General features: G+C 30.9%; 2 protein-coding genes across 2 annotated transcripts; one reads left to right on the top strand and one right to left on the bottom strand.

The window, feature by feature from the left end:
- Nucleotides 1-9812: 9812 nt before the first annotated feature.
- On the top strand, nt 9813-10295 carry LOC145041908 (putative lipid-binding protein At4g00165). Its single transcript, XM_078990155.1, has one exon. The coding sequence runs from the start codon at nt 9813-9815 to the stop codon at nt 10188-10190; it is 378 nt and encodes a 125-aa protein (XP_078846281.1). The 3' UTR covers nt 10191-10295.
- LOC145041907 (spindle/kinetochore-associated-like protein) lies at nt 10261-13352 on the bottom strand. The gene is made up of 9 exons (XM_078990154.1): nt 13174-13352; nt 12830-12954; nt 12070-12182; nt 11881-11962; nt 11480-11547; nt 11285-11390; nt 11162-11191; nt 10926-11039; nt 10261-10453 (listed from the first exon to the last, which is right to left on the bottom strand). Exons 1-9 carry the CDS (start codon nt 13268-13270, stop codon nt 10376-10378), a joined length of 813 nt encoding a protein of 270 aa, XP_078846280.1. The 5' UTR covers nt 13271-13352; the 3' UTR covers nt 10261-10375.
- Nucleotides 13353-16599: the final 3247 nt, after the last annotated feature.

Genomic DNA, 16599 nt, shown 5'->3' with positions numbered 1-16599 from the left:
CTCGTATCAACCATCAAGATGACATTTTATGCATCAAGAGCAACAAAGAGGATGAGATTTAACATATCTAACTCTTGGAGTTGCTCAAACTCACAAGGAGAACCCATGGGACCAAATAAAGCTCATAAACAACCCTAAACTCAAACTACCATAATGAATCACCACGGTAAGAACTTTATACCTTCTCTAGCTCCTAAAATTGATGAAGACTCTAGATCTAAAAGCTCAACCTCAACAAATGCTTGGTCTCCAAGTTCCTTCTTCTTAAATACACATAAAAATGCCACAAAATCACTTCCAATGCTCAAAAACACTTAAAGGATGAACTAGGGTTTCAATGGGACGTAATGAAATGTGGAGGATGATGAGGGTAGAGGTCTAAAGGCTATAATGATGTTTAAATAGGGCTTATACCCTAAAAATCAGGGTTTGGTCTTGGTTGTTGTACATTCAACGTACGTGGTTAAGCTCCCCGACTCCAAAACGCGCATGTACACTAAACGTACCTAAATGTACGCCCAACGTACGAGGGACCATTTTCGCATAATTTTTCAAACTTAAAGGACCAAGGAAGAAGTACCTAAAATCGAATGTTACATATATCAATTTAGTTATGACCTTAGACACCTTAATACAATAGTTTAGAGCTCGGTTCCATTGTTTATTTGCTATTGCTTATAATATAGACATGTTGGTTAGTGATCTTTGGAATGTTTCCAACTGATATTTTCATTGGAGTCGTACTATAAATGGTGGAGTGTTAGACACACAATTAGATCAATTAATGACTTTAATTGGTTCAATGCGTTTGTCTAACAATCATGATTCTTGGAGGTGGTCTTTCGGTGTTGACAATATGGTCATGGTTAAAGAGGCTAGGTTATGGTAGGATAAACTGAAACTCCCTTCAAGTGACTTTGCTACCAGATGGAAGAGATTCCTTAAAATTAAAATTAATATTTTTATTTGACATAGTGCTTCTTAATAGACTTCCTACGAGATGTAACTTGGATAGATGGGGTGTTGTGCTTGAATCTTTGTTGTGCCTGTGTTGTGAACAGGAGCTGGAGGACGTAAACTACTTTTTTCTCGAGTGTTCCTTAGCCCATCAACTTTGGCTTAAAGTTGCAGTGTGGGTTGAACAATTGATTCCTATGTTTTCTTCGTTATTGGAGCTAATGCAATGGATTGATGGCATTCGGTCAGCTTGTTTCCATAGAGTGATTATGGAATCGGTTTGTGTTACCTTGATTTGGGTACTTTGGACTTATAAGAATGCATTAGTTTTCGGCTCCGTGAAATACAAGAAAGAGTACATTTTGATTTTATTGTCTTTTTATCATTTAATTAGTTTTGTAATAAGAATCGTGAGTCTAAGAAGAATTGAAATTAGTGGATGCAAAACTTCCTCATAAACAAATTGTCCTTTTTTGCTAGCTTTTTCAATACATATAGTCGTTCACAAAAAAAAAAATGATAGGTATGTTGCATGTGGATCTGATGTGTGAGGTGCATGCAAAGCGTTTGATGAATTATCTTCACGAAATATATTAAGTTTTAACTTTTAACTCCATAAGAAAATAGGCTTACTGACACGTTGGAAAAAAATATATAAAAGAAAACAAAAAATAAAAAGTATTATGAACAGGTGTTTACTACAAACCACAATATTATACCATTTTTTTTTGCATGTTTGGATAACGTTTTAAAGGTACTGTAAAGAGATTGTCTTTATGAGGTTAGGAGGGATGCACATAGTTACAGTATTTTTTGTGCGACAAAACATGACTATTTTTGGTATTTTTGGCAAGCGATGAGGTGGAGGGATGATATTTAATTTTCTGGATTTGATGGGTGTAAACTGTAAAAGAAAATATCATCGATGATGCCCCCACATGTGCCCTCCCAGCCGAAAAATATCTTATTGAAAACATTTTCAGACCACAAAATCCACTTTTATCTGGTTGGAAACATTTTCATTCGCCTCCCCTGTACTTTTCCATATGTTCCATTCACACACTTCTAAATGTAATAATAATATATACAGAAAACGAATACTTTCATTTATATAAATTCTTTTTGTTTTGAAATGTAAATGTCTCATCAGAACTTATAAAATAAAGAAAGCAACAATGTATTTTTTTTCATATAGTTGATGAATTTTGTTTTTAGTTATAATAATAGTGATTAATTTTTTTTACTTAAAATATAACTTTATTGTATCTAAAATCAGAAGTGCAACGTCGTAAAGAATTTGGTTTTTTTTTCTTTTTCTTTCGTAATGGGTTAATTACTTCGTTATTGTTCTTTATATAATACTTGTATTAGAATCGGTATCATAACACTTTTTATACTGTTTTGGAAAAAGATATAAAGTTTGATTTGCATAGACACGAGCTAAGTTAAACATCATTATTGAACATTTTTTTTATTATAAAGTTTTAATACATAGAAATCAAAAAGTTGTATTTTGTTTTTCAAAAATATATTTTTTGTTTCTTACTTATTGCTGCAATTGGGACCAAAGGGTATTCTTGGGATAACATAAAATTTGACTCACCTGGTATAAGACAAGAATGTATGATGTACTGGGGTTCTGCCACGTGTCAGGTACGATATTTGTTTTTTACCTTGGCGTTTTTATATCCAAAACCCCCCCACCCTCCTTATGTTTGTCTTTTTGAGACAGGTTTGTCAAAGCAAGATAACGACGTCGTACCACGAACGTAGGCACTTTCTTTTTCTAACAATTATTGTACACTTGATAAATACAGATTATAGTGTTTTAAATTATTTTCTATACAATTTGAAGCACAACGAATAAAAATGGGTTGTGCGAAGTCGATTTCTTTAAGACTTGTATGGATTATTTATCAAAATTTTAAAAAAAAAATTAACAAAAGATTTAAAGCTGCATGTCCTGTTGAATAAATGATGATATTCTAATAATATTGATAGTAACTTTTGAGTGATTCTAGTAGCAGATATTAAAGTTTGATATATATGAGATTAGAACATATGAGAAAATTAGACGAATGGTGTCAGGATTTAAACTATGAATATTTTGTTGAAATTCAACTCATCAACTATATGGATCTTATCGTAGTAGGTAGTCATTTTATGTTTAATAGATATAAAGACTAACAGAATAATAAAATAGGGACCATCAAGTTTTTATTAAAAAAAAAAAATTATGAATAAAACATGCAAATTAACCCATACCATAAAAGATCATTTATGTAATTCTAATTTCATTGACTTTGACCGATAATTTTGAGATTTTGGCAATATGTTTTGATTTTTGCCATATTTGGTTTGAAATTTATTTTAGAAAAGAAATGGTTAATGAATGAGGTGGGATTGTTGCCATATTTGCTTGGGCATTTTTTTATCCATGAGGTACAAATTCTTTTATTAACAAGGATTTCATATAAATAAAGAATATTTACTTTGAAGATCCATCTTTTATATTTATCATCATCATATAATTCTATACAAATAAATATATGGGTCCTACAAAATAATATCCAACATTTATTCCCAACTTGCTTCCAAGCTCCATCTTTGTACTTTGGTTGAGCAAATAAAAGGGGATTTTAATTTGTGATTACAACAAACTGTAATCTAAAGGAAATATCTTAAATTGTTTTATTAAACGAATTAATGACCTCGCATGTCCATTGACTACCTTTTCTCCACATTGTTTCAAATAATAACTTTTTTTAAATCACAATAATAAATTCATTTAATTAATAGTTGAAATAAGAATTTATATAAAAACAAACTATATAAGCTTGTAATTGTGTGTCAAAACTTAATAGATAATTGAATCGAATCCATACAAATATGTATATTTTTAACATAGGACGAATAAAAAAACAGATGATCCTTTAACTTTTGCAATTAGAAGATAAAGAAACAGTTTTGAATTGTTATTTTAACGTAATGACGTGAAGACTGAGATCAATATGTTATGTAAAATATTATGTGACAAATAATGAATTAATTCATAGACTAGTATAGTAGTATAGGCTTTTATTTTATTTTTATTTTTTTGGTTGATACTTGTGTTGCTCACAGTTGCTAAATCTTTTTGTTTTTTTCTTGAATAGATAATGTTGGTGTTATTGTGAACCCCAAAGGAGTGTGCAATGTGTGGCTAAGGATAGCAAGTGCAGCTAATGCTATTTTGTATCGTGGAAATCGCAATTTTTTAATAAATGATTTGTTTTTTTTATAATTACTGAAATGTGTAAATATTGTTTTTGTTAGTTATTTAGTTTTTAATTTGAAATTTATAATGGTTAAAGGATCATCTGTTTTTTTGCACTACGAAAAAAAGGCACCTATGTATACATAAATTTTCTAGGAATTTGTTTCCTAAGAAGTTCTTATCTATTTCCGAGTAATCCCCTAAATATGAAAAATAGTTTTATTCGGGAATTCGTCGGAATGTATTCTGAAAGAATTTCTAGCAAAATAAAATAAAAAAATGCATTTAAATGACCGGTCCTTGAAAATCCTTCAGAAGTTCCTATACCTCTAAGGAAATTTTTTGTTGGAGGCTTTTCCTCATAAATACCTAGCAAATATTGTGTTTTATCTTTACACGAAGATCATCTTCGTCTTCATATGGAGAGAGCTTCGCAACATTTGTTCACTACGAACGGACGCAACAATAGGTATGTTGTTATAATCATAGTAAACAAAATATGTTGCTATTATGGATAGAAATAAAATATGTCGCTACTATTAATGAAAAATCAAATATTTTGTTATTGTGAAGCATATTCCCTATGTTATGTTGGTGTAACAGATACATATATATATATATATATATAGAGAGAGAGAGAGAGAGAGAGTTAGGTTCAAATTTTTCTAGCAACTATTATGTGCATGAATGCAATAATAGGAATTTAGAAAATAATAAAATAAATAAATAAATAAGGGTGATTTAGTAATTTGATATATAAATTACATGCTAGTCAAATTAACTTTTAACCTAATTTATCCCCCTTTTTATTTACAGTCGTTCTTATTCCCTCACTGTGTATGTGTGTGATCGAACACGTTCATCATCATCGACAAACGCATGCTGCCGCTTCTTCCTCCTGTCTCTCCACCGTCGACCCCATAATCAATCGATGTCGTCGTACACTACGGAGTCTTCCCCATCGCCCATTGACGATAGGCTCTCCCCATTCCTTGAAATGTTTACAACACAACTTCATTACTCGCAACATGCATCTAAGTGTGGACTGTTTGGTTTTTGGAGCCAAAGTAATCGATATTCCGGTGGGTCACCTTAAAATCCGATTCATGTGTCTTTTAACTTTCATTCAATAATACTCAAAATTCAAAATTACACAGAAATATAGGTTATTATATCCAGCTATACATTAATTTAGGCATCAAAGCTTTCCAAAATCATTATTGATTTGGAATTTTCGTTTACAAACAATAACATTCTGTCATGGCTTCCATGTGTTCGATAAAATGTCTCAATTAAAAAAATAGTTAATAATCTTTAATGTTTTTACTTCGTTTTATTCCTTATTCTTTTCAGAACTATATAACTTAATTTAGATTGGGTTGGATGCCCTTTTCATAACAATAGGTTGATGTTAGTTCCTTATTCTGTCAAAATTTGCAGTTAAATACATTGACCATATCAAGAAGAAACACAGGGAACCCGAAGAAGCAAAACAAGTTTTCAAATTGGTATGTGATGAATCGACAATTTAAAGACCCCTAGTAAACCTCATGATCCTCGATATTATGCAAGACCAGTTCATGAAGCAGCACGTCAAGATGCTTATGAGGTTGTTGATGAGATTTTATTGAAAAACTATCAGGCTCGTCTTCTTTGTTTTTATTTGGTATTGAAAAACTTAAACTTGATGTTCTCTAAAGAATTTATGTTTTTTTTATTTTGATTCCGATTACACTAAGCCTTTCAATGGATTTTGGCTTGTTTTATGATAATGCCTAACAAATGTTTGTTGAAATGCCTAACAATGTATGCATTCTGTCAGATATTACTTTGGTTCAATTTGTGATTTTGAATTCCAATTCCTATTGTCCATCGTTATTGTATATTTGGAATCTAAAAAACTCAGTTTTATTCCTCATGAAATCTTTGGTTACCCTTTGTGTTTTTTTATCTCATTTAAGGTTACTTGATCGTCATTAAAAAGCTCATATTAGCATGAATGCAACTTTTGAGATGGAATATTTGCATTCCAAAAAAATTGTTCATTTTGATCTAAAATGCGACAATTTGTTGGTTTCTATGTGTTATCCACAACCACTTGCTTGTACATTGATATCCACGGTAATCTCAAAAGACATCTTTATGTTAACATGATCTTTTCTTGCATTTGTGTTTCAAATGTTTTGTTTGTTGGGTATATTCTTGATAATACAAATTCTTTAAGAATATTCAAAACCATTCTGCAAGAATAGTTTATTCTGTAAGAAGATTATTGTTGTATTCTGATAGAATTGTAGTTAATTATTTGTATGTTTAATGTGTAGTTGTTACAAGTATATCACTACAAATTACTTGGCAATGAATTTGTGGTAGAAATGGTTTGAAACCTGATGGGAAAGGCTTGAAAATGAATTAAAGAATGATCACACTCATTGTTTAAGAATGTTATTTTTTAAGAATTACACTTGTTATTCTTTCAGAATGTTTGTTATTATTCAATGAATCACAATCATACAATGTAATTATTTGGTATATTATTAGTTCAAGAATCGATTTTGTGTAATCTTTCAGAATGAATTTACTAGTTTATTTGGTATATTATCCCTAAAATCCGAAAATTTCCTTTTTTTCATATAGGTTAATTGACTAAAATGCCCTTATGTTCAAATTTGTGTTATTATGTGGTACATGTTATCATATTCTACTATCATAGACCCTCAGATCATGACCTTTGGTTATATTTCATCCAATGGTCCAGATCTGTGCATTCTGGCACATAATAGTTACTAGAAACAAAATTATATATATATATATATATATATATATATATATATATATATATATATATATATATATATATATATATATATATATATATATATATATATTATCTTACTAGCATTAATGCTTCCTCCCTTCAGGTGAAAATGGTTCTCCCACACTACGTCTATGTGCTGTTATAACCATTGATGCCACCATAACCCACCATTAGGTACTTTTCACCATCGTCAATGTAATTTTTCCTATCCTTCTGATAAATTAACTGAATTTAATTTTTGGAAATCACAATGTTAAACCCTCAATGTAATTCTTTGTTGTTCCATTGATTCTTTAGAGTTTTAGATTCGATTTTCGTGTTTATTTACTGCTCTTAAAGTTTAATTTGGTTTTTTTGTTGGTTTTGGTTGCTTTTAGGGATGTAGATTTTGAATCGAAGTTTGTTGACCGAAGGGGATTATGATGTCTGCTTCTGGTGTAGGCAAAGACATGAGAGAAAAATGGTGGGATGGCCCTTCTCTTTTTGTTGTTTCATTATTTTAGCGGGGAGATGGTTATGGATGGCAGTGATGGAGACAGGGAGAAGGAATTTACACATATAGAGGTGGTGTGACGAGCATCGCACAAAGACGTAGTGTTCGTGTGTAACCGAGATGAGAATCTACACAGATTGAGGTGGGAAGATCCTATTATGATTTGAGGGTTTTTACAAAAAAAAAAAAAAAAAAAAAAATGGTCCTTGCAATTTAATATTTTAAAAAACAAAAGGGCAAGTGGGAAGATGTAAATACCTTTTTTTTTTGCTAGATAACGGTGGTTTCTAACAGATGTTAGTTTGACGACACAAAAGTGATAAAAAGATCCAATTTTGGACCATTGGTACGCCACCAACACTTTTTGGATCAAAACCACGAGGACCATTTTTGCAATTTTATTTTTTTGAAACAAGGGTTTTTAATTTATTTTTCTACCTCTAGCCATTTTGAGCTACACAATACAACTTTCAAAACTCTGACATATTTGAACGACTTCCCTGTATTTGTATTTCCTAACCGGTGTATTTCTAAAGTCGACTCAAAAACAATTTCATCATTTTGTCTATTTTTGTGTTGCATTTTTAGGTTGTACAACCTATTGAACTTTGTAACGACCTTTTTCACACTTCAAATGCATCTCAAAAAAAAATTGTCGTTAATTTGTGTTTGTACGGTACTCACTATGGCCCATTTCCTTGTGAAAACATTTCATATCGCATCTCAAAAAAATGGTCATTCACTTGCATATTTCTAGTCCAATCCTTCCACATGTGTCTACCTACAAATGGTCAAACACATTCTTCTTTAGATGTCCACATTTGAGCAAGTTGCTTTCCTTTTCCTTTGACTTGGGATGGTTCAGCAACAAGTTGGGTTCGGGTTTCAAGGATGTCTTTGGGCTTAGGGTTGCGTTTCCGAAATGAACTCAACTTTTAGCTATGACAAGGGTGTGTTTCTAAAACATATTTAGGAGAAACGAGAAGTTGTTGAATAGGTTTGGGGTAACAATTGGCTTATGATAAAACTGTTGCATATTTTTAAATTGAATGGATGGAAAAATTAGGATGTCTAATTGTGGTACGTAAAGTGGTGTGTTTACAAATCGGAAGCAAAAAAATGTATCTAATATGTGTTCCTTTTATTCGACCATATCTTGGAGTGAGATTGTAAGATTGTTAGGAGATTTGTTTGAATCTATTTTTATTTTAAAAATATTAAAAAAAAAAAAAAAAAAAAAAAAAAAAAATTGAAGGATAGAATGATGATAAAAAGGTTGTGAAATTGAAAGTTAGAATGCTAGTATTTATAAATGTAAAAGAGGTTTTAAAAGGTTAGAATGTAGTACTCACCACAGCCAACACACCAACCAATGTGGTGTTACCAAACCCACTATTGTAGGCACCAACCGTAGTGTTTGGGCTGATACACCATTCTTACACATACAAAAAAACAACCGGCCTAAAAGCTAAATAGACTTGCAAACAAAAACAATCAAAAGTGGTTTAAAAAGGGCCAAAAATGTAAGCCCAATATCCAAGGCCCATCCACCATAGTCTGATGAGTCTTGACAACCAACTATGAACTACGATATGCATCATTGCATGATATGACTTTGGCCATATTATTATTTAACTTCTCTATAAGGATATGCATCATTGCATGAGAAGCTTTTTTTTTTGTATGATTCAATCGGACATTAGACAGTTAAATTTATTTTATTTTCATTAACAGCGTAAAAAATTTAAGCAACTTGTATATCTAAAAGATGCTAAAAATGTCTTACTTACTTTTTAACAGGTTGTTTTTTCATTTATTTTTAGATTATATCTGTAATTTAATTAAATTAAACACATCTTGATATATTTGACATTTTGTAACAATAACACACACAAACATAAGCATCGAGACATTTCATTCATCTCACTTTTCAAACTATCTAAACAGTTTTGCTTCAAACTCAGCCTACTTTACGTTCAAACACCATTTTCAAATTCCAGCATTAAAAAAAACGTTATACCACCTCTACAAAGACATTACTTCCAGATTAAGCTATATAAAAAAATAAATAATAAATAGATTTTTAAAAATAAAAAGGAAGATATTACTACATGTCACATGTGGTCATGGTTCATGAGCAATGATTCAGTTCATCCAAGCCAAGCCACACATTGATGCTAAATTCTATCATCAACAGATTCCTCATATCTTAACCTATCTCATACACACCAACAATGTCTACTAATATAAACTATACTATACCTAACATAATTTCTTAAACAACAAATATGAATTCTTCTAAAACAACTACTCTTTTCGTATTACTTAACCTAACTATTTTCACATGTGTCTCATCCACCGACCCAGCATGCCCTCCAACATCTCTCCCTAAACCACCAACCAGTAGCAAGTGTCCTAAAGACACCCTAAAATTTGGTGTCTGTGGTGACTGGCTAGGGCTAGTTCATGAAGTCATTGGGGCTCAACCAGATAGTGAATGTTGCACATTGATTAAAGGTCTAGCTGACCTTGAAGCAGCATTGTGTTTATGCACAGCAATTAAGGCTAATGTGCTTGGTGTCCTTAAGGTTAATGTCCCTATTGCTCTTAGTTTGGTGCTCAATTCATGTGGAAAGAAGGTTCCGGAAGGGTTTAAGTGTGAATGACATTTTTTTTTAGTTTTAGTTCCTTAATGTTGGTGTAGTGTAGTGTCAACTGTCAAGTCACAAGTGTGTATTTGTTTGGATAATAATCAAGCAATTGTTTTAATATTGATTTAGAATCGATATTTTTTGTATCCCAAATAGAAAAAAGAAAATTAAAAAAAAAAAAGGTGATGAAGGACCTGTGCTCATTGAGGTCTTAATAGAATGAAGACGCGATGATGGCCGATTCTGCTCTCACTTATGCGACCAAGGTGACGAAGGACCTGCACATTATGTAGATACAATGTATAATTTTGATTTTATTCTATATATTATTTATTGTTTATAATTAATGAACTTTTGTTTACGAAAAAGTAAACATGATAGAAGCTCATCAACACCCAAATAACTTATTATAAAATAATTTTGTTTAGTTATTTTCGAAATATAAAATTTGAGTTTTAGACTATGTTTGATGGGCTAGTTGATAGTTGAAAAGCTAGCTGCTAACTGATAAGCCGGGTTGAAATATGTAAAATGGCATAAAAGGGTATGTTGAAAATTGAGTTTTTTTTAATAATTTATAAAGGGTATATTTGGAAAATAAAAACTCAACAAGCTCATTGAAACGCTAGTCGAAGTAACCTTTTATAAAGCTAGCTTATAAGGTACTTTTTGGTTTGTCAAACATTATTAGTTAAAAGCGAATGGGTATTATTGACCAAACAAAAAATAAACAAATTAACAAAAACTCACAGTTAATATTGCTTTTCCAGTAATGTCAAGCTTCAATGAAGGACCTTTAACATCAGTTTCCAAAAAGAAGTGTTTTCCCTTCACTCCTTCCGCCATTCCAATCTCTCTAACTTCCTGCAAGAATACAAAAGGAGGGGTATAAGCGTAATTAAGCTAAAATCCATTACATGTCAAAGTATCAACTTTATATGCTCCAACAATGTAATAACATCACTAAGTTCAAAAATATCACTCACCAGAGCTTTCTCTATGGTGCTTTCAGTCAGCTTCAAAAAAGAAAGAAAATCATTTAATTAGTAATTGTAAAATTTGTGTTACAATTTAAAACCAAAAATGTACAAAGAACATGTTTCAGAAACCTTCTTTCTTGGGGCTGTTATAAGTTGGGAGTTTGCCTCAGCATAAACAGCCATGTCATTAATGGCTGCATTGATCTTATCAAGTGTTAGCCTTCCTCTCATATACCTACAAATGCATTTTACAATTTTAAATAAAATACGGCCCACAGGGTTACAGTATGAAGCTTCACACAGGATGATTGAAATTGAACTTACGATGACAAAGAGTCTAGTTCATTAGCAGTAATGTACCACAAAGGTGGGGACCCACGACCCTTTTTCTCCTATAATTTGAATAAAATGTTGTCTATGTTAGTAAGATTATAAATTTATAATAAAGAAGTAAATTACAATTTTGGTCCCTGAGTATAGCTGATTTTTGCAATTTTGGTCCTAATTTGTTTTTTGTTGTTGTTCCAAGTAAAACGACTATATTTTTGGGGACCAATATTGCAAAAATCAGCTATAAGAACCTCAACTAAGGACCAAAACTACAATTGGGGGTCAAAGTTGTAAAAACCAGTTATACTCGGGGACCAAAAATGTAATTAACTCTTATATTTTGGTATGACAAGGTCATAGATAATAAAATATACAGGAGGGAAAGGGGCTCTTACTTTGATTAATGGTGCAGGCTCCTCTTTGGGCTCTTGAATCCCAAAAGAATAATCTTGTTTTACAGGTTCCTCTATTGTGGAACTGGAACAAAATGTGAGCAAAATTAGGACTTTTAGTGCTGGATTAATTAATACCAAATAGAGCTGTGAACAATATTCTATACAAGATAGACAAATAGATTAAGTCACCATGTAGTATTATCATGATGCATAACTTTTCCCCTTTCAGGCATATATGATGGAGCATACACAGACATACTCTGCAACTTCTGCTGCTGTTGTAGAGATGCTTTAATCAGCTTCTACATATAGAACAAAGAGCATGAGTCAGTTTTAAAAGGATTGTAGTTAAGTAGGTCAACTTATATTGTTATATAGTGAAAGAAATGTTAGTGTTCCCAATACTTCTAAAAGACTAAAGCTGTTTAGTACAGTGAAAGTTTTGTTAGTAATCCCAAGAATTTAAATATGCATAACTGTTATCTCATGGTTACATTCTAAAAACAGATTTTCAAAGCTATTATCACCCCTCCAATGTATCATTTGCTTCAATCAAACTAGTTAAGAGTTCAATGTTATCAGTTCTTGGTATTAAATTCTTTCATATATCTTGTTATTCTTGTTTTGTTGTAGTTAGGTTGGACTTCTAGCCTTGAATTAAAAATATTACTTTTATAAACTTCTTATGTTACCTATGCATGTTTATTTACAAATTACATGGGTTAATCACTTAATTGGTTCGAATCCTACAGAGTACCCCAAAGAAACACAGCTTTCATCATGTCCGTGGTTAACACCAACGCATAGGCAAAAATCTATACTCAAGAGGCATAGAACTGTTTTGCTTTTGGATGAGCATTAAAACGAAAATGAATGAAAATCCCCTAATATCACATACAAAAATCCTTTTAAGCAACATAAACTAGTGCTGCAGCCGAGCCAAACTTACTTTAGCTTTCGGAATGGCTAGGGTTTCTTCACGCAAGCGATCTTTGATCTGCTGTAGTTGATGTTCCATGGCCTTCAGAGTTGTGTCAACTGCTGACAAATCCGTGATGCTGCTCGCAGGATACACTAACCAAACAGAGTAAAAACAACGTGAGAACTGAAATTGAACGACGATTAAGAACTTAAAAACGAAATTTTCCAGAATTTAGCTAGATCCAGTTTCTAAATACATAACTAAGCATACATAGTTACATACAATTTTTGTGGTGGATTGGAAGGAGTTTTGAGGTTTTACACAAACCGTGACTCCCATTGAGGAACCTTTTGTAGTTGAAGTGGACTTACTGTTACGGGCAACGACGAGATCTTGAAGCTCTGCAATGCGAGTGTTGAAGGATGAAACTAAAGAGTCGAGTGATAAGCCTGCTTGCTTGACATCCATGGCGATCTCTCCCTCTCTCTTACACACACACAGATGTAGAAATGGCGGGAATATAAGTTCAGGTTTTTGGATGATTGATGATTCGATGTCTCGGGCTGGGGCGTTTTTATTCTAAAAAATATATATATCAAAGTTTAAATATTAAGAATTTTTTTAAATAAATAAAGATATTCAACTAATGAATAAATAGAATCACTATTAAGAATATCATCCATAATATCAATGATTGTTTTGTCATATTCATTAAATTTATTATCATATTCAATGTATTTTAATATATCTTATATATTTTTTAAGATTCTTTTCATTTATTATCACATTAAAATATATTTAATATTTTACATATATAAATTTAGTATTATGTGGTATATTGATTGATTTAATTCAAAAAAAAACCACAAAATGACATGTGGATTTAAATTTAATCAAAAAATTTACAAAATTACATGTGGCAAATTTAATGAGAAGATGACATTTGGCAAAATGATCTTCATTTATTAGGATAGATTTTCTACAAAAAAATTCAAGAAAATAAAAAATGTCGAGTTGACAGTGATAATCTTACAACTTAAGGCCCGGTTCAGTTTCTACTTTCTAGTATATATAAACCAATTTTTTTTCTCATTTTAAGACAGCTTTTCAAGTGTATATAATTTCTCTCTAAAAATGGGTTACTAATTTATCACAATCTATGTATTTTATGTTTATAACCCGAAATTAGAACCTGTAACAATTGGTGGTCACAGGGCCGGCCAAAGCCCAGGGCAACATGTTTTAAAGGGGCATCAGATTTCAAATGTCTATTATGGGTAGCATGCTATTTGGGCCAAAACTCTTATCAACCACCACTAAAATTGATGGTTGGAACACAAAAAGGGGAAACTAAATGATCTGAAACCTAATTTGGCAGCAATTGCAAATTAATTTACGCTTCCGACTTCTTCGTCTCCTAAACATCACGTCTAAAAAGCTGAGGAAGATGAAGCGTCTGATCATTGAATCAGGGAAGATGACTCAAAAAAGTTCTCTTTAATATCTACTTTTATACTTATGGAAGTTATTGTTAATTAGGCAGGTCTTTCCTTCCTTTTCAAAAATCTTATTGCGAATTTGAATTGAATCAGTCATTCTTCTCCTTGAAAATCTGATAGTTTTCTCTTACAGTCGGCAACATTCTCGCATAAAGTGAATTGGTAAAATTTCAAAGGGTTGAACTGTTGAATTTTTCTCCTAAAGTCTCTGGTAAGTATTTCTCTCGCAACCAATGTAAACTGCTGAAGATTCTAGAATCTGATAGTAATTAAAGTTTCTAAAAGTTTATGTCTTATATAAGATTAACTGTTAGTGTAATTGTCCAGCCAAGGCTAACATTTGATAGTTGGGGGAATATCCTTATAGACTTTCTATTTAATGCAAAATAAGCCTCTGAAGCATTGGTGCACATTCAAGTATGTGCCACCAACAGGAAAACTAATGGTAGTATTACCTATGAAATAACCTGCAGTGTCTTTATATACACCTTTTTTTTAGACTGTTATAATGATGGCTCCCATGTTTTTTTATACATCCTCTTGAATTTTGTATCAAGACAAGATAAAACTAACCAGATGCAGTCAACAAATAGAATTAAACATGGTTTACACATTCTAATGTTTTAAGGCTTTTAGATGAGTAAATACTTCAAAGATCTTTACTTTAATTGTTTTATTTTCTGTTCAGGACATGGAACATTTTTCATTTCTTCAACAAACCAAAGAGCAAAACTTCTTATTTTTGGATTAGAGCCAAAAATTTCAGATTTGAACAATATTTTTTTTCCAGTGCCAGGCAAGTAGCAACCAGAAGAGTGAGAAAGAAAACAACAAGTTTTGAACAAAAGTTTTTCAAGTATTAAAGATTTTTTTTTGTGAAGTTCTAAGTACAAGATTAGAAATGTATTTTAGTATTTTTTTTTTTTCAAGTGTTTTCTAAATTTTCATAGGAATTCAGTTAAATGTAATTTTATGTTGAAACAGTGTACTAACATGAATTGAATTCCATTTCCATCCAATTCTTATAAACTGTGTGTGAAATAGAAGCTTCTCTAATCTTTTCTTTATTTATGATGTTTTATATGGGTTTGATTTGATTATATGGGCATGATTAAGCCTTCTCGCCCGAGGCATGAAAATCCTATGGACCGGCCCTGGGTGGTGAGTTTATGCAGGCCTTGAAAGGTTTTAACAGGTTGATACCTGCGAAAATATAGATTTTCAAATCTTGATATGAAAATATATATTTTCACATGTCTTGAATATTATCGAACTATCAAATTGAATTTGAGCTTACCATGACACCGATGAATCAAATATTGTTGGCCTTGTTTAAATTCTTATAGAGAGATAGAGACGCAGAGTACGTCTATCCAAAATTTTGGCCTCGTTATGCTTAATATTTGTACATCTGGATTCCAAATGAAGGTTTAACATGTTTTTTGGCTGATAAATTATAATAATTTTTGAATAAAAAACTAATATGTATACTTATATTTTACCATATGTCAAGTAGTTTTTCATTTTAGAATAGATTACCAGAATGGTCTATGTAATATACAAAATTATAAGTTCAATCTATTTTCTCTCAAAATAATTTTTAAGTTTTGGTTTATGTTTAACTATTGGTCCAAACCGATAAAATGACCTTATCTAAGTCGTTTAATTTTAGTGTACAGAAATCTCAAGAAAAGTTCTAATATTTTCGGAAAAGTTACACTTTAGTCCCAATATTTTTTTTTAACGAAAAAATCATGAAAACTGACAAAAATTTGCAGTTTAACCATTTTTTACCGGTTGAAACCGTTACCAAATTAATTTGAGACTATTTCATTAACTAACCAAAATATTAAGATTTTTCTGTAAACAAAAATATTATGACTTTTCTGCAAACAAAACCATTATTATTGTTGTTATTATTATTATTATTATTATTATTATTATTGTTATTATTATTAAAACTATAAATAAGAATATTGTTTTTTGAACTTGTATTATTAATATTGTTAATAATACATATAAATGCATTTTAAATGAAAAAATAACATTAATGACATTATTTAAGGATGGAAGTGGATGAGATGATGATCTTTTTAGCATTTAAAATCATGAATGTCTGCTTGTGTATTTTTACTTTGTATATGATTATTTCATATTTGTTATCATTGTTTTCAATTCATAATATTAATACTTAACAATTTAAAAGAAGTTGCATATTTGTAAAATTATTTATAAATAGTTTAAGGTATAAGGATTTATCATTATATATATATATATATATATATATATATATATATA

The sequence above is a fragment of the Lactuca saligna genome, chromosome 4, assembly GCF_052625555.1.
Source record: "Lactuca saligna cultivar CGN05327 chromosome 4, ASM5262555v1, whole genome shotgun sequence".
In the NCBI taxonomy this organism is placed as follows: Eukaryota; Viridiplantae; Streptophyta; class Magnoliopsida; order Asterales; family Asteraceae; genus Lactuca; species Lactuca saligna.
Note: the sequence above shows the minus strand (reverse complement) of the source record. Positions and strands in the feature narration are given on the sequence as shown.